Source organism: Cylas formicarius, unplaced genomic scaffold (genome assembly GCF_029955315.1).
Source record: "Cylas formicarius isolate icCylForm1 unplaced genomic scaffold, icCylForm1.1 PGA_scaffold_1__22_contigs__length_36826433, whole genome shotgun sequence".
NCBI lineage: Eukaryota > Metazoa > Arthropoda > Insecta > Coleoptera > Brentidae > Cylas > Cylas formicarius.
The window spans coordinates 17,878,778-17,904,110 of NW_026844264.1; the positions used below are offsets into that span (position 1 = coordinate 17,878,778).

General features: G+C 33.4%; 1 protein-coding gene across 4 annotated transcripts in view; it reads left to right on the plus strand.

Moving 5' to 3' along the window:
* Positions 1-891: 891 nt before the first annotated feature.
* The window catches only part of LOC132696988 (neuroligin-4, Y-linked-like), a 95,268-nt gene continuing 70,826 nt past the window's right edge, over positions 892-25,333 (plus strand). Inside the window, exons 1-2 of one of the 4 annotated variants that reach the window (XM_060662211.1) lie at positions 892-1,021; positions 6,187-6,704. In XM_060662211.1, the coding sequence (XP_060518194.1) occupies positions 6,272-6,704 (433 nt within the window). In that variant the 5' untranslated portion in view covers positions 892-1,021; positions 6,187-6,271. Of the gene's footprint in view, positions 1,174-4,445; positions 4,532-5,942; positions 6,705-25,333 lie in introns of those variants that run through there. The other 3 variants (XM_060662209.1, XM_060662210.1, XM_060662212.1) reach the window with 3 other exon arrangements.

Below are 25,333 nucleotides of genomic sequence, written 5' to 3' on the forward strand. Positions count from 1 at the left end.
GAGCTTAAAAGCCTGTTCATCTTTTAACCTTTCCGAATATTCGTTTCGAATACCAATCTTGTACTAAAAGCCGGAAAAGTTAAGTAAGAAAAATTATAATCAGTTTTAAAATGACCACAATTTCATATATTTCAAGATACTCATGAGGAAAAATCAAAGAAAGCTCGATTCCCAAAAAAATTTTGGTAAAAAGTACTTTTTTTTTTTAAATCTCAACATAACAGGTTGGGAAGTAAATTATTATTTCGGTTGGAAATCCCTAGCCAGGATTTTTGAAGGATGTGAAAATTGCTAAATGGGTTTCACGAAGTTACTTCGGAAATGTGTATTGCAAAGACTTTAATAATAGTAATAGTATTCACGAACAGATCAGTGTTTTGAAAAACTGTCCTGCAAAATTTTCTTTTTGTCATTCTGAAAATAATTTCGCTAGGTACATGATCTTCAGTCTCTGAATACCGCTCAACCGTTCCTACGAAATTATTCCATACATGATAAAGCCTTGTCCATGATAATTACCGACAATTTAAAATGGTAATTTACTAGAAATTTCAAAATCAGCACACAAAAACTGGGCGAATCCCTCGCTAACTCGAAATTCGAACACCACGTGATGAATTTCCTGTTTTATGTTGACAAAGTGATTCAAAATATTCGACTCAAAAGAAATTCGTCGCATTTCACGCGTTTCATGCTGTCTAAGGATAAATATTCTATTTCTGTAAACCTTCTTTTAGTGCCGGCCCGGTTATTTTTAACCCAAAACAACTTATCTACGACATGCTCGCCACATATTTGAGCTTTACGGACATTTCAAAATAACGTGCGCGTAGGTCGACGATAATTGCCGAAATCGCGGTGCCTCAAATCTGGTAATAATGCTGTTCAGTTTCGAACGCGAACCAAACGACGTTGAAAGATTTTCCAGCCAATGAAATTGATTATTATCGATTTAAAATAAATTAGTGCCCGTTGAAAACCGCGTGAAAAGTTGTTACAGCATATCAGAGTGTTTAGTTCCGTCGGTGCACGCATAATTAAAATCCATACCGTTTATTTTCGTTAAGGTTTCGATAATAAACAGTGAGATTTATCGAGTTTTTAAGTGCGCCGAATTGAAGTGACGATGTAGTTTCGAACATTGCGAAATAGTGTGTTGAAAATTCACTTAAAGTAATTAAATTATATTAATAAAATTCCTCTGAAAATTCTGACCTTCAACAAATTGATTTTGAATATGTAATTGTGGGTTTTTCAATAACAACAATGAATAGACTGTATTGTTTTTATCAATTAATTAATTTAATGTTATTGTTGGCCAGAAAAGCAGTAATTTCTATATAGAATTCACAGTTCTCTTTGAACCCTACCTTGTCGCCACATTTAAGTTCGTTGACACACAATGCTTGACAGTGCTCCTAATTTACGGGCTGTCCAAAACTAGATTGAAAATTTCTATTCTTATCCCAGTTTTTTCAACCTTCTCTTCATTTCCATTATCTTACTGAAAACCTAAAATCTATTTTCATTTTTGGACATCCATACTAGTGCTCAAATTTCTCAAACAGCTAGCAGCTATGAGGCCCATTTGTTGAATGCACAGTCTGGTCCTTAAGAATAGGGCGGAGAGATTTTTAATGAATTCGTGGTAAATTTTTACTTGCAAAACTTCTACCGTTGCATTAGAATTATGTTAAATCGGTTGCTTAATGTATCCCCATAAAAATGATGAAGATTATTCAGGTCCGGTGACAATATTCCACAAAATAGGAAATAGGAACGTAAAATTGTTGACATTGGTATTTTTTCTCTGAAACCCATGACAGAATTGCATTTTTTGTTCAAAGTCATTTTCTGTAATAGTTTCACTACTGGTCAGTGTTCTTCGATGACGTTTGACAATTTTAACTAACAAAATTAACTAACTAAAAATTTTCTTCCACAGGCTACTGTAATACTGTTTATAAACCTTTTAGATTCCTCCCATGTCAGTCGAACTTGCTGACGCTTCGCCAATCATCCTGTTGGCTTCATTAGAGCTTAACTAAAAACTAATATTTACGTCTTCCTTATTAACGTTATGTGGTTATGTTTTATATCGACACCTCTGGGTGTGACAAATGAATTAATTACGTTCCAATAAATTAAAAGAAAAACGCCGAAAAGTGAATTCTTTTAGGATAGAGTTTTTCATTCCTCAATAAGCCGTTAAGTCCTATTCAGTTTATAGTAATCAATTCGATACAGATTCACATTCCATATCTACGTGGTAATTAAGTTCTAAGTCACAAAAGGAAATTATAGCCAAAATAAAGTGTATCCTCTAATGAGCTTACTAATATGTGGAGTGCAGAAATCACTCTGCTTTTACATACGTGAAATTAGAGAATAATAAACGGATAATTTTATCGATTTTTAAAGTGCGTGAAAATTGATGTGTTGGCGTTAAATGCCGAGGAAAATAAACACCGCGTCGGTGGATGATTAATCGTTTTACGTTACTCGGTTTACGTATAAATATTCGGATATTACGATCGCTTGAAAACGGCGCAAACACTGGAAACTAAAGACGGTCTGAAAAGATGGAAATGCGTATGGTTGCTGTAATTTTGTAACGCGATTTTCCCATATCCCAAATTCGACTCTCGCTATTAGCATTTCGGAAAATGGTAAGAGATACAAGGTAGCTCCAATTATGAATTAGCTTACCCTGAATTTTTCTGTTTTAGAATTATTTCTTTCTAATTTAAAATAAATCGAATCGGAACCTTTTGCGCTTCGTTTTTTCTTTATACGATCATTAAAAATATTTTTATTGTTGAGGGATTTTTTGTAGTCTTGTATACGGGTTACAAGTTTCGGTTTCATTTTCAAATATTCCATATAGTAATCCAAATCTTTATACGACACTCGTGATCTTTACTAATATAGGAATGATCTCAGAATATCTTTCAAAGGGATATATTATAGCCAATCATTCTGATTTTAAAAGTAATTAATACTGCAAATATTTGGCTTAGATTAGTTACAGTTGACTTTTTTTATTTGTAGGCTAATGTTTTTAAACACTAATTTATATAATACTATTTAAAAAACCTCGGGATGCCTACTGTGTCGGTTGTTGTTCAATTGAACTTATCCACGTTTCGCCAATCATCCTGTCGGCTTCTTCACAGCTGGGCAGTTTTAGTTAATCTCTCAAGGAGGCAACAGAGTCCAATTCAACAATAACCAACGCAAAAAGAATCCAGAAGTTTTGTAATAGTATTACAGTAGCCTGTGGAACTTTGAAAAATTGATTTATATTCTGTTTGACCGAAAATTACTTAGTTGTTATGACTTTTAACTAGATCTGGCAGCACTGCGGACAATTACAGAGGCATCCAAAATTTTATGAGAATGCCTAAGCTATTTCTGTTCTATAGAATTGTTCTTTAGCTATTTCTAGTAAAACATCGAGTTTGGCATATCCTTCATACGGAGTGTTTCAAAACAAATGCGAAAAATTTAATTAATTAATTAAATTAATTGAAATAAAGGCTAGTTTGGTATATAGATATCTCGCTAGAACTACGTATGTTTTTATTTTTAATCTTAGATACAAAAATAGGTAGAACAGAGTTGTAAATTTCTGAAAAAATTTTATTTTAGGTTTTATTTGGAAAAATAACATTTATCGGTTACAAATAAAAAATTCCACCGCAATGCACTTCGAGATTAAAATAATATATTAAATAAACCAATCTTGTGGGCTGCAGTCGCTTCTTAAGTCGTTTCTTATTATTGCTTGATTTGACATTGCTGTTAGTTTGAATTCAAAATTCGACTAACTTTCTCAAAAATGTATTCCCAAAATCTATTCATTTAATTGTTTTATAATAAAAGTTTTAATTCGATAATGGTGAATAACACTTATGCTGATATTTAAATTTAGTTAAGAAAGGCAGGGGCAGTCTAACTCAACCTCCTCCACTCATTTAAAGAATATAAAAAAATATGCGGAAAGTGTGTTTTTATGATAGTAATATTTCCGTAATATTTTATTGTTCTATTTTCGTTTTGGCAATAAAAATTAAAAACATTAATTTTCCTCTATATTTGCAGCGGGATATCTACCCAATGGGTTTTTGACCGATCGTTTATTTAACCACCCGTTATTTCAAACAGGGAATCACCCTGTTAAGTTTTTTGCATTTGTTTTGAGGCACTATGTACAGCAATAACGATAACAATCGACCTTAAACTGTCAACTCGTTACGTTCCAATTTTTTGAATTTGTTACTTTGCAAAATAATTAGGGGACAAATCTAGGACCATGGATATTTTAAACTTGTATTTATTTCAAGAGTGAAATGTTTTAGTTATTTTTAGTTGGGATCTATTTATCTAACCGAACAGATGACTAGAAATCACACTGTTCATTTAACACATTTATTTGACGCCTGATCATCTAAGGAATAATTTGTTTCGCGCACTATAATTTATTGGTGAATATTGTTGGACCTCAAATTATTCTGGGTGCTATTCAAAGGTATGTACCAAATTTAAGGGCGTATTCATGAATTATTACGTAGCGAAATTCATATAAACGCATACTGTTTCTTAAAATATCTGGTATTCAAGATACCCAAACTTGAAAATTTCATTTTTAAATCGTTTTCTATTATTATTTCAAGTATTTTTACCAATATTGTTCCAAATTTACCAGATGAAATTTAACAATAATTTCAATGGCATCCCGCAGGGCTTCATAACAAATTTTATTGCGTATAAAACGTACTCCGCTATTTTTTTTTCAATGTTGATATTCTCTTCAATTAATATGGCATTTCTTCGTTCGATACCACTGATACCTGTGGTTTGTGTTATTTTTCGCCCCTTATTAATTTATTTGTTCCTAAAATAGTTTTTGAAATTCAAGATGGTAAAGTTTTACTTCGCAAGATATGTATTAAAAAACGATTTTTCTATTCTAATAGTAATACTTGCTAAGCATATTACACTGGACATAATAGTTCTAATATACTTCGAGCTAAGAAATCTTGAATCTCTGAAAAACAGACATTATGCGACACATTTTTATATGAACAATTTACTTTAATTTTATCCAGGAATAGGCCTTTAAATTTGGTATATATCTTCAAGTAGTACGATGAGATAAAGCAATAGTATGTTTGTAATATTTTCTTAACATATTACAAATGATTATTTTTATAAATACTAATAACAACCAATATAAACGTAATTGCAATTATGTGCAGATAAAAAAATGTTCTGTGTCATGTTATTAGTTATATTCCTATAAACATTATTTGAATAACCCCGTAACTGCTTTAGGATGTTAGCATTTAACGTTTTTAAAAGTTTTAAATTTCAGTAATTGTTTCATAACGTATTAGTATCCACTAAACGTTCGTCTGATAAATTCAAATTGGAAAGTTGGTTATTTTTTGTTTTATTTTTCCAGAAATAAGCAGTTCGTTTATGGCTAATTGCCAAAAATCAGATGTATTAAGCGATGCAAGTTTATAAATTAGTACCGATTTAGATCACTTACCTATTTCGCTGACGTCTTTGAAACAAACTTGAATGGAAGAAAAATGCGTTTTAATATTTCGAAATCTGTTAGATGCCGAAGAGTCGAAGTATTATTTATGATTAGCCATTTACACATTCATTACACAAGATTTAAATCAGTTTATTATTTCTCAGCAATGTGCCGATTATACATTCACTACAAGTCACTTTATTTAAAAATATTCTGCCACAGAATTTTGCAATCCTGAAGCAAAATCGCTCAATGGTGTCTTCAGTTCCTAATTCTACGCATACCTTTTGCAATTAAAGTGTTGAATTATTCTTCTCAAACTCGTCTTTTCTAAATAATGTTAACATAATATTTAAACGTTGAAACTACATCTACATATTTCATTTCTTACTAGCCTAAATAGATCGCTATCAGAATTTTCTGGATCTTTGCTTCTAAACTTGCAGAAAATACAGTGCCGAAGCTGAATTCTAAATTTAAAGGTGTTAAAAAGATAGGTGCTCGTGAAATTGGTGAGCAAATATAATAATTCCTTGCTTGCAGGATAATTCCTTGCTCTACCTATGTAGAAAGTTCCTAGGCCTGCACGATAAAGTTTATGTATATTAAATAAGGTGATCTTTTCAATTTTCCTGCAGTTAAACACTTCGTATAAGGCAAAATACAAACCGAATCGAGTGGTCTGCAAAAAACTGTTCCAAAGTGAAGAATGCAAATGGCAATATGCCTTCAACGACGCAGTACGTAAGCATCATAGTAACCATGTACTCATTTTCTATCGTGTCGCATAGTTTCCGATCAGACTATAATCCGAACGTAATCGAGTATACTCGGGAAATCACATTGAAGAAGCAAGAAGGAAAACTACAGGGACGAGTGATAAGACTAAATAACGCGGAATTGCGGTCGGTTGAGGTGTACTTGGGGGTGCCGTATGCGGCCCCTCCGGTGGGACAGTTTCGGTTTATGCCACCCAGCGATGTTTCGTGGGTTGGTATTAAATATGCGGACGCGTTCGGACCGGTATGTCCACAGAACTTTCCCAGCGAAGAGACAATGACGACGGAAAGAAAGAGACATTTTAGAAAACTGAAGAGGTTTTTGGAGAACCAAAGCGAAGATTGTTTGTATTTGAATATATACGCTCCCTACCAGGGTAAGTTAAGTTATAGTAATTTGTTTGTATTTTTGCCTTGTGAAATCTAGTGTACAGTGCTTTGACCAAATAAAAGATTCCGAAGCCCGATTAAGAACATATGTGACTAGGCAAAGCAATTTCCATTATGTTATTTAGGTCGAAATTTTATAATACCGTACAGTATTGGATCCATTTATTACAAAATGAGAATGCAAGACATTTTGTTGCTTTCTTACTGAGGCTATTCGCAACATGACCACGAATGTTTATTTAATTACACAACTCTAATTTATTTGTATTTTTTGAATGCTAACTTCATCTGCAACTCCGACTTATACATTTAAGAACTGTACACCCTTGTGAAATCTTTGTTTATGGATGGATTTTGATTTTTTTTTGTTGTTGGATAGATCTCTGAAAAATGCATTAAAACCTTGTTATGCTTATTGCTTTAACCTCAAGTTATAGCCAACTGGGACTATTTAACAAAAGATAAACACTAATTAAATTAAAAATAAACGTATCCAACAAAAAAATATCAAAATCGAATAATAAATGCAGATTCTACAAGAGTGTACCTTTCTTAATTGTATGTACGTATAAGTCCACCAAGTAGGGTTCTGCCGCATCTTCACCGAATTTAATTTCCGCTTATGAACCCCTATTTAGCTGACGTTACCCGGCATTAACGCAGTAGACTAATGCTACTCCAGGCAGTGTCAAAAATGAAAATGAAACTTCGAAAAATGTATGCTTTGTTTGATTGTAAGAACGTTTTACTTTCGTTCTATACAAAGAAGGTTGTATTGTTGTATATTAGTAGCGATAGGTCTATAACACGAAGGATGCAAGAATCTAAGTGCCCCCAGAATATTTATTATTTTATAAAAATTCTAACAAAAAGAACGCGAAAATCAGAACTTTGAAGTAATTTTGTTCCAAGCTTTGAACGGTAGTCTTTGTTGTCCGTATTTCTGAAGTCTCGCTTGCTTTTCAAAGAGAAACTTTGGCGAGAATTTTCTGCGAAAACTAAGTTTATCTTAGATCAATTCATCAAACCCGTAAACTAGGAAACTAGGAATGGTTTTAAGTATTGATTGTTCCTGTTGAATATTTACGAGTTGTAACATTCAGATTAGAATAGAAAACGTTTTTCAATCTAGCCACTAAACAAATATACAAATAACGAAAAATGATTGCTCAAGGGGCCGAGGTGTATTTTAATAGAGTACGAAATTCATCAAAAAACTTTTTATAAGATGTTTTACTTATCAAAAATGTAGTCCAAAGGATTAAAGATGTCTTACCAAACAGTGATCGAAATAATGACAATTGCAAAAAGCGATCACAGCTATGACATTTATCACATGTTGATTTTAATTATTTCGCCTTCGTTTCAAACCTGCATTATTTCAATTTTCTTTGTCCCGTGATATAAAAACAGATTTTTAATGCCTTTAAGAGAGTTTGTTATGTACATATTATCTTCCATAAGGTTATTAAAATTATTCAGATGCGATAGGCATAGGCAGATTGAAGCACGTTCAAAGAAACATGTTTATGTTTTCCTACCCGTTGTGTCCATCGTACTGCTAATTTAAACAATTCTTCTAATGTGATTTTTTTAATCGTAGAATAAGGGCTTTGTAATGGGTGTTTTTTTTATGTATAGAACTTTATGTTGGCATTACTGTTCAAGATGGCGACCGATTTAGCAGCTGTCAATTCTCAGTTTGGTTTGGCAATTCATCATGAATAGACTCACTCCTGAACAACGCTTGCAAATAGTGCAATTTTATTTCGAAAATAATGGTTCTGGGCGGAATACGTATCGCGCACTACGTCCATTTTGTCGTCAACAAAATCATCCATCAGAGCAGTTAGTTCGATTAACCATAGAACGTTTTCGCACCACGTTTACTCTTATTGATAACTCGCATCCCCAGAGACGCCGTACGGTGCGTTCAGAAGAAGCTATTGATGCTGTAGAGTGTAGCATTGAAGAAGAACCGAATGAGTCCATCCGCCATCGAGCACAGGAATTGGATCTGTATCCATTCACTTTATGGAAGATTTTGCGGAAGGATCTTGGTTTACGTGCTTACAAAATCCAACTCGTGCAAGAATTGAAGCCAAACGATCATCAAGTAAGGCGTAGATTCGTCGAATGGGCCCAAAACGAGATTACCGTTGTTCCCGATTTTCATAAGCGAATATTGTTTACCGATGAAGCGCACTTCTGGTTGAATGGCTACGTCAACAAACAAAACTGCCGCATTTGGAGCGAAGCTAATCCTCAAGTGTATGTCGAAACACAGTTACATCCAGAAAAACTGACTGTTTGGTGCGCTTTATGGGCTGATGGAATCATTGGTCCGTACTTCTTCAAAAACGATGATGGCCAGAACGTTACAGTCAATGGTGATCGGTATAGAGCTATGATTACTTCATTCTTTCATTCCTGAATTGAATAAGCATGATGTCCAGGAGATATGGATTCAACAAGACGGCGCAACATGTCACACAGCTCGTGCCACAATCGATTTATTGAAAGACACGTTTGGTGAACGACTAATTTCACGTTTTGGACCTGTGAATTGGCCTCCAAGATCTTGTGATTTAACACCGCTAGACTACTTTCTGTGGGGCTATATAAAGTCATTGGTCTATGCGGATAAGCCTCAAACGCTTGCCCATTTGAAAGACAACATTCGCCGTGTTATTGCCGATATACGGCCACAAATGTTGGAAAAAGTCATCGAAAATTGGTCGTCCAGATTGGACTACATCCGCGCCAGACGTGGCGGTCATATGCCAGAAATCATATTTAAAATATAATGTCACAAGATTATCTTTGGAATAAATAAAATTCATGTCAATCGAATAATCCATCGTTGGTTTATTGCAATTTAAAGTTCTATATATCGAAAAAAAAAACACCCTTACTTATACTGAACATATTCATTCACATATTGCTAAAATGACCGTTTTGCTCTGGGGTCTGTAAGAAATCTGCAGTTGCATATTAAAAGTGAAATGACAGTTGTGAATTTATACTACTTTTTTCGTGTACACAAACGGGAATGTATTTTTATATGTTGGCGCATGCTTTGGCTTAAAGCCAAAAAGTGTAGTCCGTAAAAATATATTCTGGTTTGTTTTGGTTGATTTGCTTCGTGTCGCTTACATTCCACAGCATCATATATGCATTTAATATAAATAATCCGGTCAAATTAGACATCAAAATACTAACCACATAACAAAAATTCCTACAGATCTTGGGTACACCTGCAGAATTAAAGTGCGAAAAATCGCCGTCTTTCCCTTTTTGAAAATTTCAGTTCTTTATGAGATGAGATTTATCAAGATGCCATTCCAGGCAAAATTGCTTCACTTCTTTCCAAAAAAATGCCATCGTCAAAGATTACAAGAAAATGTATAATATCTACCACTCTTAATTTAAAAAATGACCAACAGTAAATGGTTACAAACGATAATATGATTGTGACAAATGATAAGATCTTGAAAATCGGATAAAAAATAAAAAGGTTATAAAACATCGAATTTTATGTCGGCGAGTATATTAAAATAAAGACTCTAGTGACAACGTACCAAAAGACCTTGTGCCTACTTATTATGTATATTTTTAAATATTTCGAGATGTTTACTTTATTGGTAAAGTCTATTTTTGACAAAAGGTGGACTCCAGTTATCACGTCATTTACAAACGACTGAATAGGAAAAATCGCTACCTCTGCCTACTGTGGTTTAATTTAATATTCCGGAATTTTGTAACCAAAGAACTGCAAATTTCTATATGGCTATTTGATTTTTGGTCACAGAACCCAAATATTAGGCTATCAATATAAATATATAAATAAGTAATTTTGGATAAAGTTAACAACGTTCTTAGTCATTTATTAAAAAACTGTTTCAAATATGGAATTTTTCCAGATCAATTAAAAACAGCTGTAATGAAGCCATTACAAGGGTGACCCGGAAAAAATGGATAATTAAAGACCAATCAGGCTTCTTTCTGGTTTTTCAGAAATATTTTAAGTAGCAGTATGTGGTAAATTGGTGGATTTCCTCATTGACTGTAACTTGTTGAGAGACCATCAGCAGGAATATACGTCTGGCAAATCAACTGAAACTGCACTTTTTAAGTTTACTAAAACAATTCTAAAATATATCGAAAATGACGGTATGTCACTTGGCCCTATTTTTGGATTTGTCAAAAGCCGATGACTGCATCGACAGAGATCTACTCCTTAAAAAATTAAAATTGTATGGTGTCCGAGGATGAGTGCTCCAACTGTTTAGATCATATTTGAAAAAATGGACGTCCTCACCACTTACTCAGATTCTGAACAATGGTAGTAGGTTGTTTGGAAAAGCCGACAATTGGTTTAAAGAAAACAAATTTATTTTAAATAAAGATAAGTCAAACGCTATTTTGTTTCAAACAAAACAGTCTAAATTGCATAACCTACTTCGATGGTGTAAAGTTTTTAGGAGTAAATATAGATGAATTTGTGGACTGGAATGGGCATATTGATAGTTTAATAAAACGATTAAATTCTATTTGTTATGAAATTAGAGGAGTTGACAAAAATGTTATATTATGCCAATTTCCTGTCAATTATAAAATATGGCATTATTTTTTGATGAAGTGTGGAGATAGTTGTCGAGGATTGTTTTAGATGGAAGGTTTAATGACAGTATACGGTATCTATATTTATGAGTCCCTCGTTCTCTTTTTTAAAAACCGGGAATATTTCGACCGTATCATCCCGTACGTACAACGCTAGAACGCGAAATGTAAATTACCCAATACATAGATTAACTCTAAATGAGAAGAGTCTATATATATATATATATATATATATATATATATATATATATATATATATATATATATATATATATATATATATATATATATATATATATATATATATATATATATATATATATATATATATATATATATATATATATATATATATATATATATATATATATATATATATATATATATATATATATATAGTTTAAAAGATTCAAAAAGAAATGTTGGGACACTTCTAATAGAATTAGAACCCTACTCAATCGAAGACTATTTGGGAAAATAATGTAAGAATTTTTATATGTTATTTTTAATTTTATAGTATCTCTATGTGTTAGACTCTATTTCCGTTGTGTTTTTGTCTTTTGTATTATACCAATTTGAAATAAAGATGATGATGATGATTATTATTATTATTAAAGTTACCTATATGTAACAGGTCATACGATCTCCCTAAAATTTCAAATTGAGACAGGACAGTAATTTGGACTTATAGTCTTACAAAAGAGCATTTCTAGACTGCTCGCATTTCAGTTAGCTGCGAACAATATAATTTTAGTTACATACGGAGTTAAACAGAAAATAGAAATGCAGCAGCATGTCTGCTTGCTTCTCCGTATCGTGTCTTGCCAGATTTAATGCAGATAATTAGCGGTGTTTCTCAGAAATTTACTCAACAAAAATAGACAGTGGGGTAGTATCGTTGTGCTTTTGTTTGACCCCAGGATTTAATATATCAGGGGGTCTCTCTACTGTTAATTTTTCCCAGAGTTTTCTGTTCGGCTCGTATGAAAATTTTCTCTTTAAATAGGCAGACCACTTTTTCTTAACAAATCCGAAAAGCCTTGCAATTCGGTAAAATTACGTGAGCTGAAGATTGCTTTTGTAAACTCTCATAACAACAACTTTGAACTTTGTGTCTTAAAATATACTACGTTAAACAGGGTATTCCTTAACTATATATGCTATGTATATGTTTATATGTGTATACTATAATACTTTAACAAAGCACATGACATGAGCGTTATTTCTTAAACGTGTAAACTTTTGAGATATTCAGGATTTTTTTATTCTATTCTAAATAATTTGATAAAGACACGGTGTTGTCGAAACAATTGTCATGTCATAATATATAATTTCGTGAAAATCTGAACTTTTAGTTCTTATTTATTTTGATAAATGGATTTTCATCAAGTAAAAGCCACCTCAGTTCAAATGTATTCTATGTATCGAGAGGAATTTTAATTTCTATTAGTGGCGTCCATTCGCGATTTGAATCCCATATTTTTAAAGAAAAGAAAATGATATCGCACCGATATTTTTTAGGTTAATATTTTCTTTGGATAGCCTGGTTAGTAATTTCTGCATTAAAGTTACCTCTTGCCTTTGATGCATTGACACGAAGCGCTTTTCAGACGTTTCAGGAGTATTTGACATAGTTTGACACTCGCTATTTCACGTCTTTAGTGTTGGGATGAGTCCCCATAAAAAGCAATTTAAACTATTGATACCAGGAGATCTGAAGCATATTCGCAGATTAGTTATGTAAATAGTTTCGGACAAATCCACTGAAATGAGTACCAAATTTAGCACATCTTCAAGCAATACTTGTAATGCCGCTTGGACAAAATGCAGATAAAATAGGCCTAATAATTCCTCCGAAAACTTTACCTCTCTCAATTGCTAATATCCAATGGAACATAATTTAATATTCAATTCAGCTGAATATATGTAAAAAGTGATATATAGCTGGTTTTATTTGCTCCAATCTGATTTTAAATACAAAATCATTAATAGACGGCAATGTATTTTGATTATTTTGTAATGAGGCGAAGCAGATAAGCGACCATGGAAGAGGACCTCAAACTCCTGAAACAATTTTTGGAATTAAAACTATTAACAGAACACGCCACGACAGAACTAATTTGTCGGCCATGTTATCAAGACATTTCAAACGGATTTACAGCGTCATCGGACTCCAGGCATTCGCTATTATTCAGTCCGCTCGGCTGCAAAAGGTTTTAAAGATATATGAGTTGGACGTTAGCAAGATATAGTTATAATGGCGAGAGCTCTATCTCCAACCCAGACATACATTTCGCGGGAGATTTCCTTAATGTATTCACTCAATAAATTTCAAGTGCGTATATATGTCTTTTTTGACAATATTTTTGTTGTTGTTGTTGTCGCGGAGTTTTGATTTTGGTTAAGTGCACATTTGCAATGCCTAAAAACAATGTATCGAGAATATATTCATTTTTAAATTGAAAACGCAACGTTACTACGTAATTCGCGCTAATGCCGCCATTAAATTACAAATGAATTAGAGACATTTGAAATGAAATTTAATGAATAAAGGGAATCAATTGTCACGGGAATCGACGAGTTATTTCGGTTTATCCGTAGATTGGATTTTAATTCATAACAAATAGCTAATTAGCAAGATCTGTTAATCAGTAACCGCATGATTTTGCTAAATTTAATTTACTGTTGTTCGTATAGCCCATAAACACATGTTAAATTACGTTGATTCCGATACTATTATATTTTATTTTCCGTTGGGGAAATTAGTTTACTATTATTATCGAATATAGTATATCCCATTGCTGATATATTCCAATGAACTTCCACTAAGCGATCAAATTTACGTGAGATAAATGAACGAACTTTAAATAGGTGTCCCGTCGAGTGTAACTACCCTTTTCCAATTCGCAAAAATAGAAAAACTTTAAAATCCCTCTTGGGTTTAATATCGTCACACAGTGGAAATATATAATACATTTCCACATTAACAAAGGGGCTCCCAAGCAAGAAAAAAAAAGGAAAAAAGAAAGAGTGCAAAATAGCGACAACATCCACTAAAAATGAAGTTCGATTTCTGAGTTACTTTATAAATCATTTAACTTTTGGCCTAAATGACAGCAAGGTTTAAGGTATTTAGAGATACTTATAACTTTGTATATCATTGCATGTAAAGCTCCTGTGTTGGTGTGATATCAGACTAATGTGATGTGCATTTCTCGTATGAATATCAATAGAACAAACAAGATTGCTTCCGAAAAATCGTGTTGGGTTCGTAGCGCGAAACAGCTTTTTATTTCAAAAAGAAGCCGCTTCGCGGTTTCTTGTGTTAGTGGGACGCATTGTTTTTCTATCGTGCTCCTGCGGACCACTATGAAGCTTTCGCAAAATGGATGTAACTATATTGTGCATACACCATGCATACATAATGGGTCTTTCACGTATCGCCAAATTTCAAAGTCACGACAAACTTTGATAAATATAAAAAGAATACAAGTAATTACGATTTATAATGATATTATTCCAAGTATTTCGCCCTGTATGATAGACGAAACCTGAAACTCTCTCTACTCCAATTTACGATACTTTTCATTAACGGGTAATAATTTACAAAAGAGAACGGCAATATTCAGGGTTTTTTTGATATTTCTACTCATAATCGACACACCCTGTACATAATTGAAAAAATTCCAGAAATGACGGTTATAGCCCTGGATCTCCCACGTTTCCTGGTTCAAGAATTTTTCCAAAATAGTAAATGGTTTTCGAGAAAATAAGTTTTTTCTGAAACCATGCAGTGCGCTGTAATCCGAGGTATAGTGATTTTCATATGGATTTTTTCACAAATCTAGAGCAGCGTGTGTGATAGACGAAAACCGTAAATACAAAAATTGTTGGACCGATTGTCCATATTTTTTACCATTTTTGATTTGCGGTTAATACTTTACTCTGGAAAAGAACAATTTTCTGGGTGTTTCAGACTTTTGGAAAACCTTGTATATAATCGAAATGTATGCCTGAAATAAATGTTAGAACAGTGGATCTTCCGCGTCTGCGGGTTAAAAAATTTTGCCAATCCGGTAAATTGCTATGGAGAAAAGCATGTTTTCCTGGAAGTCAAAATAACCAAAAAAAGATTCTTTTTTTTTTAATTCTTGGTGAAATTTTATTGCACGATATCTGCAAATTTAGGACATTTAACACATTTCTTATATAACACGGAATATCGGGAACACCTCGTACAACAGGTGAAAACCTTAAATACAGAAGTTTTAGCTTCCTATGCGGGCTATCGTCATGTAAAAGAAACTAACATCTGAGATACAGTCTTTTAGTTACATCCAATTTTCAATTTTAAGGGTTCTTATTTTTCAGTTTTTTTGAATATGCGGTCCACTCTGTACATTCTTGAAAAATTATCAAGAATAAAAGTTTATGGAGCCAAATCTTGGGCGTCTTGTAGTTCAAGGATTTTTTTGGTTGCATTAACGGTTTTCAACAAATGATCTTTTTCTTATGGTTGTGGATCTCCCACGTCCAACGGTTTTAGAGAAAATATTTCTTTCCTGAAACAATGCATTCCGCTGTGGAGTGCGAGAAATAGCGATTTTCATTCGGATTTTTTCAAATATCTCGAGCAGCGTACGTGATAGACGAAAAACGTAAATACGAAATTTGCAGCTCTCAATGTGGCCTACAATACTGTTTAAACCAGTTAGCCAAATTTTTTACGAACTTTGATTTAAGGCTAATAATTTACTTGGGAAATGGACAATTTTTAGTTTCATTTATACTTTTGTGCATAATTGAAAAACCCTGTATCTAATCGAAAAAATGCCCGAAGTATTTCGACTTAGATCGGCTTAACAGTTTTAGAAAATATATTTTGTTTCTGAAAACCAAAATAACCCAAAAAATAATTTCAAAAATTTTCTAAAAATACTTGGCGGCATTTGATTGCACCCAACTTTAAAATTGTAGGTTGGCGTCGGGACTTCTACCTCTGTGCCATATCTGAAGTCTGTGGCTGCAAATTTGAGGGACCTACTACATGTTTTAATATAGCACATATTATCCCGAACACCCTGTGCAATATGTGAAAACTTTAAATACAAAAGTTCTAGCTGTCCGTACGGGCTATATAGTCATTTAAAAAAAACTGACAATCGAATCACAGCCTTCTAGTTGTGGTCAATTATCATCAATTATTATTATCATTATCATCAATTATCAAAAGGAGCCCAAATTTCAGATTTTAGCAAATTACCGGCGCACCCTGTACTTTTTAAAAAAATCATCAAAATAAAAAAATTGTCCGGATCTTGCGCGTCATTTCGTTCAAGAATTTTTTCTATCGTACATACCGTTTTGGAGAATTGATTTTTTTCTCGATACGTTGCAAATGCTACAGGCTTCGTGGCGGAGCTTCAAATTTCGCACACTTATAGTGTTTCATAGCAATGTCCAAAAAACAGTAGATAATCTAAAAAAAAAGATGGACGCCGTGGTTTGATCGGACTCATTTTTTACTGGTTTGTGTAGCTCGTGCACGGCTGAAAATGAGCCAAACTTGAAGGGCGTGTTGCAAACCGTTCAAAACATATAGCCAATTAATGCCAGGTCTACAGAAAAACGGAGAACACAGAACAGAAAAAACAAAATTTTTTTTTTCGATGCTAATCATTTTTGTACCAATGGCGGTCCCCTAGGACTTACCGTTGCCGAGATAATGTGTCGTAACCAAGGGCGTATACTTTCGAAAAATTCGATTTCATCGATTTTTCGAAAGTAACAAGTTTTCAATGTAAATATGTGAGCTCCTAAAGTGTGAAGTCGTCCCTGGAAACGTCCGTATAAATTTAGCCATCGCGACCAACGAAAGATGTATGTAGTTAAATTTAGGTAAATTATAGCAAAACGTCAACCAAGCCTTTTGCAACCACCTCTAACTAATTTTATCTTTTTACGTTAGAGCAGGCGAATAAATAATCTGTGGAACAATTTGACAGCGTATACAAAATTATCAAGTCGTGTCAGTTTAAAACTAAATTAAAGTAATGTAAATTTACACTGACTTAAGATTTAAAGTTTAAAGATAAAATTTATACAACTCCCGACAACGAATCATCCTATAGTTTTGGCCAATGCTAAATTGCTCATTATAATGAGTTTTTGAAGTTTAACTGGTTTGTCAAATTACTTGTTTATTTTTCAAATATTTTTAGAATGTGTCAGTAGAAGTTTTCTTCTCCGAAGCAAAGCTACTATTAATAATAGTTAAAGAGGCCCAACGCAGTAACATGTATTATGAAAATAACGCACTTTTCCCACGTATTTATGTTTTGTTTCTTTAAGTTAAGTTGGTACCGATCATCTGATCTGCTCTTTTTGATGTCGGCCTAAGTTTGGTTTTTATGCTCTAAACAAGATTTTTAGAATTCGCTTTCCAAATACGCACATCTCAAAGACAAAAAACAAAACTCCTCCGAGGAATTTATATTTTGCAAAAATTTACACAAAGAAATTTGGTACTTGATATTTTTTTTATCGAAAATTATTGGAAAATTACACACAACATTTTTTTGGCCAAAATATCTTGTTCCGCTTGGTAGTTTTTGTAAAATTTTTGTAGTAAATGGCCACAAATATTTTTGCACATAGATCTAAGCGATTGAAACCGCATTAAATTTGAATCCAAATGCTTAAACATATGTATAATAAAAAAGTATTGTTTATTGAATAACGTCCAACTAGATTTTCCTTGTCATGGCTAACCAATTAACATGCCATTCAATTAAAGTGTTGCCAAAATGGTATTTATAGTTTAGGTAAATAACATTTGATTTCGAAAATTTCGACTACAAAATATTTGGTTTACATTTTGGCAACTTTGCATCATATTTGAGTGAACAGGGAACTTAATTAACATTGATTTGAAATTTTCTTGTGGAGTACGCTCAAAGATCAAATGTTTGCCATCCTAGCAAAATCATTTATTTACATTGAAACGGAAATAAAATAAAGATGGAATTGCATTTTCTATTGCCATTTATTTTCTCGATAAAACTAAAGGGTATATTTTACCAGCAATTAAAAAATTATCATTTTCCCTTTACAGTCTAATATTTATTGGGAAACTTATATAAAAATGACTATTCTTTGTTCCCAGAAGAAAAATTTCTGAAACTTTTCTCGCGGAGATTCCAATCTAGTTAAGTGATGGTGTGTTTCAATACCCGTAGGGCTCTCTCATAATGTAGTGGTTGCGGCCGCTTGAGATTTAACTTGACAGTGTTATGGACAAGCTACATGCCAAGCAGAGATATGGTGAGAAATTTCACAATATATTTGTTACATATTTAACTACAAGAACAACGAAATCGAAACTTCTTTTTAAATTTGTACATGAATCTTATTAAAATGTGCCTAATGGTACAAAAGTGGTGCTAAATTGCTTTATATATGTATAAGGTACCGTTTTTTATATAAATTCATGAAAACCGTAGAATTAATTTCATCGTCAATCAATATTTTTCCCAATACACTGTCTAAAGGGTCTAGAGGATTTTTTACTGATTCACATTCAAAATAGCTTACGTATTTTCATTTAGACTTGTGTGTAGGTATACCTTTATAGGTTGCGTTCAGGCGAGTCTTTAACATATTGGCCGAGAAAATGCTTTCTATAATTTCATGTTTTAGTGCAGCTTTGGTTATTTCATAGTATTTTAGATGGTCCACTGTTGTACATATTTGTTGTTTGTAGTTTGTCATGTTAATAGGACTACAGAAGATAACTTGTTATGGTCTGTTCATAGATATAAGAAAGTAACCAATTACTTTTGAATGGCATTATCCAGTGGTGGTCATTAATATACAATGCAACATGATTATTACCTAAAGATTTGGAATTTAACTTCAGGTAAAATTGTGGTCCGTAATAGAAAATAATTTTATACCTACCTGTGTTTAATATTCTTTGGTTTGGTATACTACTTAGTTTAAGTTTATTAGTAATCATTCTGCGTGTGTTGAATCGTGTGCGAATTATGCAAAATATGTGCGAGTCTAGTGTAGCTCAGGAGATGCTCCCGCCCAAATGTAGAAAACACTATTCTATTGAGACTAAGGAAGTTATAAACAATGTTTAATTGACTCTCATTGAACGTGGTGCCAGCAAGCGAAGAAACGGCCACATTGACGAAAATTCCAACATCAACTGTATGGAAAATTGTGAATAATCCCATTTCAGCGAGAAAAAAAAGAAGCGATGCTGACATTTTCTCGAGTGTAGATGAAAATGATCAAGATATAATACGGCGTAAAATTTACCAGTTATACGAGGAGCAAAGCATGCCTACATTAGATCTTTTAATTATATGTTTTGTTATCTACCCATGTCGTTCCCTATGATGGTTTTGTTTAAAAAATGGTTATTCGTTTAGTTATAGTTCGCTAATGATATAATGTGTTTACGACTAAATGGTACATTTTTATGAACGTCTAACCACAGGCCTACCTCGTTTGGGTTTTTCTTTGACGTTCCAGAACCGTACTTCGGTACTACGTGCATACAAATGCTGAAAGATGACGGATTTGTGTAGATACATCAGTGAGATTTCTCGATTATTATTAGTCCATGCAGTGAAAAACCCATTCTTACTTTAAAACGTATATTATAAATATAAATGGAGGAGTAAATTTAGCTATACAAAGTGTTAGAATATTTATCGCCCCCGGACTCGTGCCCCACATTAATGATTAATTCTGGCACTAGTCGACCTCTGTAAACATTTTTTTCGCCGATAATATTTTCTACACATTTTTACAACTAGAATCAGATGTTTTTTCCACTTCACTTCTAATTATTTCTTAAACTGGGTTTCAGTTCTATCAGATTAAAATTGCAGCGATATAGTGGAAGACGGATAACTTTGAATCGCCGCTCCACGGTCAACTTGTCCATATTATACTTCTTTTCAAACTTTCCCGTTTTAAGAACTTCTAGTAACTGCTTCTTTGTGTAGGAATTTTCAAAAATTTCAAGCGAAAACTTTTGAATGACTTCGGAATTCGTTTTTTTTTTGCAGCTTGTGCAGAATGGTAGCTGGCGTTGTACATCAGGACAACATTGTTTGATGGAATATTTTGAAGCAATTCTTCAGAAAACCATTTTTCAGAGATGTGTGCTGTTATATTTTCGTGGTAGTCAACCTTAGCTTTTTTGGCATCCTTTTCAGGAATCAACAAAGCGTGTCTACCCCACCAGCATCAGAGCCAGCATCTAGTATGATAATTCATTTGTCCCAGCGACACTGTCAAATCCAACCATCTGCTGTTACCATCAGTCCATCCTTTCTTTATGGTATCGTGGCTATCAAACCATCTGTATCATCTGTATATATGATGGGGACATTTTTAGCACCAATTTCTCATCCTCCACTCCAAAATTCTTCTTGATTCCATTAAAACTTTTCTCTTATTGATGGATTTGTAATAAAAACCAATTCTTCGTACTAACGCTCGTGAAGTCTCTTGGCAACCATATAGCAAACTGGGAAAATATATATTATAAATCATCTACATAAGATTTTGTATTGCTTTCCTGGAAAAATATTTTTAACTCATTATGTTAAAACATTAAATTGGAAATCAGTGTAAGCTTTCTAATGTCTTTTTAATATCAACCTATGGGCAAATTCAACTTGAAATGGAGCTACCTCAAGTAGGAACTCTTTTAGTAAGATTTATAAAAAGCACACAAATATTAATTAATATAACAGTTTAATCACAGAAAATTTCGCTAGTATTAAAATACAACAGTCCGCACGGCACAGCTGTCGGCTAATATCTAAAAAACGCTCCTGGCTTGTGGTACAAGTGCTGAAAAGAATGCTCTCTTCTGCATTACAACAGGCGGGTCTTAAACTCATTCCGAAGTCAAAACCATAAAAGGTTGTAAAAACGGTATATCGGTCGGCGAACTTTACCATCAAAAGTTTCAAACTAGAACTGGCACCAGAATCATACCGCCGAATCCCTGGAATTTAGGAAGTAACCCGATATGCAGCGTGTGCCAGAAGGAAGATGAGACAGTAGAGAATATTTTGTGCGAACAATCAAGCCTCACATACCCATCCTTTATCCAATTTAAGGCTTGATAAAGGAATGAACTTTCGTCTTGGAGGAGGTGAAAACGACCATTAATCATTTTTCAAAAAAGAATTTGAGGTACAAAGAAAGTAGATGCAATGTTATTTTTATATTATTCGCGAGATGTAGCATTAATCTTTGGAAGATTAGAAAATTACCCAGATACGATGTCGTAAGTCTCAGGAAGTAAACAAGCTGAGATAATGAGGCCAACATCTTGTAACATTGCGGTCACAAAAATTGGAGATCCCGTCGGCCTATAAAAAATTCAGAATAAGATACATCTTTAATCATAAAGTGAAACCAGCTGTAAAAACTCATTCGTCCTAGCAATTATACGACCCTCAATTCCCACTTCTGCTCCTGCCGACCATCCCTTCACTTTTCCTCGTTAAAAATTAAACGCAATAACCGAAGCGCCAGAGCGAAAAGATGCCAATCGTGCACTATATAGCGTTCCCTTTTCCCGTTTACTTACTGTTTGTGTTTGTTCTTTTTTGCAGTGCCCGTAAGCGTTTGAGATCGGTCTCGTATATTAAGCAGAGAGGTATATTTTAAACTAAAGTAGATTTTTCCTTCTACTAACCAGGAATATATTAATTATTCGATTAGTACTTTTTTGTATGTTTGCATGACCTGTTTAGGTATCATTGCACTATATTTTTTTTGAAAAAGGACATAATTCATTTAATTTTTCAGATAATTTTGCATTTTTCTGTTATATCATCATATCAGTTTGTTTTAACAAAAATAGAATGACCTGCAATTTATTAAACTTAAAATTTTTTTCACGCAAGTCTCTACTGATAATAGTTTCCGACATACTTTACTCTCATAGGCTAATTATATATTTTCCCCTTCTTCTCTAAGTGCTGTTTTCTTGCAGAGCATCGGCGATCAGTCCCATGATATTCACTTTGTCCGCATCCGACCTGAACAATGTCGTCGTGTTTACTCTTTACCACTGGCGAAGATTTTCCGGCCAGGATTTTTAAGTCACCAGACCACGCTGAATAATTTGATGCAGCAGTTCATATTTTGTATTTCTCATCACGTGGGTCAAATACTCCTTCATTTTATGGCTAAGTACCTCTATTTCTTTGTTTATCCGCTGTCAGTCTACATATGATATCTTCTACATTCTTTGGTAAGCTCAAATTTGGATATCCTCAATCTCCTCAATAATCCCCTACGATATCCCTCCTTCGACTGCCCCACTTTTCCATTAAGATCGCCCATAAATATATTAACCTCTACGAATTTGGTCATGTCCAGTGCTCTCTTGACCTAGTCATTAAAAACATCCACTTCGTCATTCGACTCATGACGCATAGGACCATAAATCTGATTGTTATGAGAGCTGACCAAAATTAAACCCAAACATTTTATGTGCCGGAGTAATAGATGGCCACCAGTCTTCGGCCAACGTATCACGCAGAATGTCTATTTTGAGTTTTTTCATCTCACTAATCGTGTTTTTTCCGCTCTGAAACATACTGCTATCTTTTTCATGACCGACCCTGTCCATTGATCTGCTGGAAACTAAGGATATTTGATATGGTAGTTTTCCACTGCCGTCTGTATCTTCAGATCGTTTCATTCGCCTTTAGGAACGATTTCCTCTTCCGAGCACAAGACAATGCGACAAAACAAAGAGGGGATTTCTTATACCAGCAGACAGAGCCTTGTCAGTTTTCTGAAAGCATGCACCGCGTGCAGCTGAAGTTGTCATTTTGGTCAGCTTAAATATAAAATAACGAATTTTGCACGCATAAAGTGTCACTATAAGATATCAGCATAATTAATTTCGGTCGCCACATTGGTAGTTCAGGTAATTAGGTCCTCAAATTAATTAATATAATTAAAATTATTAAAATCTCCTGGAAAACATTTAACACTTAAAATTTCAATCCTACTCGAAATGGTGTAAACCTCTTGTGCTTTTTTTACAGCCTTCATATTTGGTTACCATTGTTCAGGGTGGGGTGCTCTTTGTTAAGTTACAAACGTTAGCTGAAGATGATTACTTGGGAGTTCGAAATATATACTAACATGTTGACACCCTTTTCGTTAAAAAAAACATATTACATTATATTGGTGTGGAGGAGAACAAAGTTATTTTTTCTTTTGTTAATATAAACTAATAATTTGGTCTCGCTTTTGTAATGTTTTGTGTGCCTAATCTGATTAATAATGTCTGCACCTCAGAAATCGTGAATACCAAAAAATAAAAAAAATCAGTAAGTCTACCATTTTATAAAAATATCTAGCGAAGTTGTTTTCTCTAAAATAGTGAAACTTTGTACACTGTATAAAAGATATCACACAACTGTGGGATTCTTTTAAATCTTCAGAGTTTATTTTATCGAAAAATTTTAAATGCAAAAGTTTGTTTGTGTGGATGTGCACCCTACTACTTTATTTTATTATGATATATTGTTTTTTTTTTGTGGAATTTTGAGAAAATTTAATATAAGTATCGTTTAAGTTTCCCTTTACGTAATGGGATTAGCGCCTTAGATATCTTGATTAATTTAAAAATTTTGAAAAATTCCAACGGAAACACAAGAATGTCCATCACCCTCAAGCAAGTCTAAGAGGAAAACATCCCGAAAATTTAATTCGTTATAGCATGTTTTGCTCATTCCTTTGAAATAAAAGTAAAACTGTACTTACTGTTAGTAGAGAAACGTTATCTTATAAAATGGTCAATAAAATAACATTATCAGGCCAGCAAACATACAATTCAAGCGAGCATTACAATTTGCATGTAACTGACATCAGATCCCCATAAAATGTAAAAACTGGCGGCAAGAAAATAGATCCTAAAGCCACGAAAGCAATTAAGACGTGAGTCGAGGTTCAATGCGCCGTACTGTTTCAAAGTTTATTATTTTAATCCGTGAACTTAGTGAAGAAAGTTTGAGAAAAATCCGTGCAGTTTTGTTTAATGCGATATTACTAGAACTTATGTCTCATGTAAACAAAAGCTGTCGTTATTATTTTGCTTCATATTATTCCGTGTCGTGCATGTTGATAATATTTTATATGCCTCAAAACTCTAAGATAAAAACTCCAAATTCTTTTCTAACCCCAAACTTCCAATAAAATCCTACCTGGGAAAATATACAATAGAAAGGTCAATTTAACCCCCTTCGAGTACAAGACGGGCGGATTTTCGGACATCCCCCTGGATGTAAAATGTGCTATCACTTAACTAAATTGGGTTTGCTTTAGACAGTGGCGCCACAGATTTTTTAGAAAACTTAGAAATTTTATTGCGTTACCTAATAATGCTACGGAAACCATTTGAGTGTGCTCGCGTTGAGTGTGCTATCAGATCTTTAACCGAGCATATTTTAATGATTAGGTGCTTCCAATTACCATGACCAGATACGTAAATACGTAATAATAATCAAAAAATATATTAAATATATGTTTTCTGGTGATCGGAATGAATTTACATGTTTCCCAAAAGAAACTCCCAAAGTATAAGTATGGAAAAGTTTTATCCGAACTAGTTTTCAGGTCGTCACTATTTTCGAATGCTAGCAGGGGTATCTGAAAATATTGAAAATACGGATAAACATGATCATCCGTTTGTTCGAAAGATGGATAAATTAAAACATTAACAAATATCGACTTACTATTGCGTGCAAAAGAATTTTAACCCAGACGTGCCTACTATGCTTTTGGAAATACTTCTGCATAATATGGGAGTACGCTGCAAAATTAATATGCAAAAAACATTAATACTCCATTAGATCTTAGACTACTTGAGTAAGTATTAACTTTCTGATAATATCTGTTTATGCTTTATGATATCTACATTTCTAACTATTTT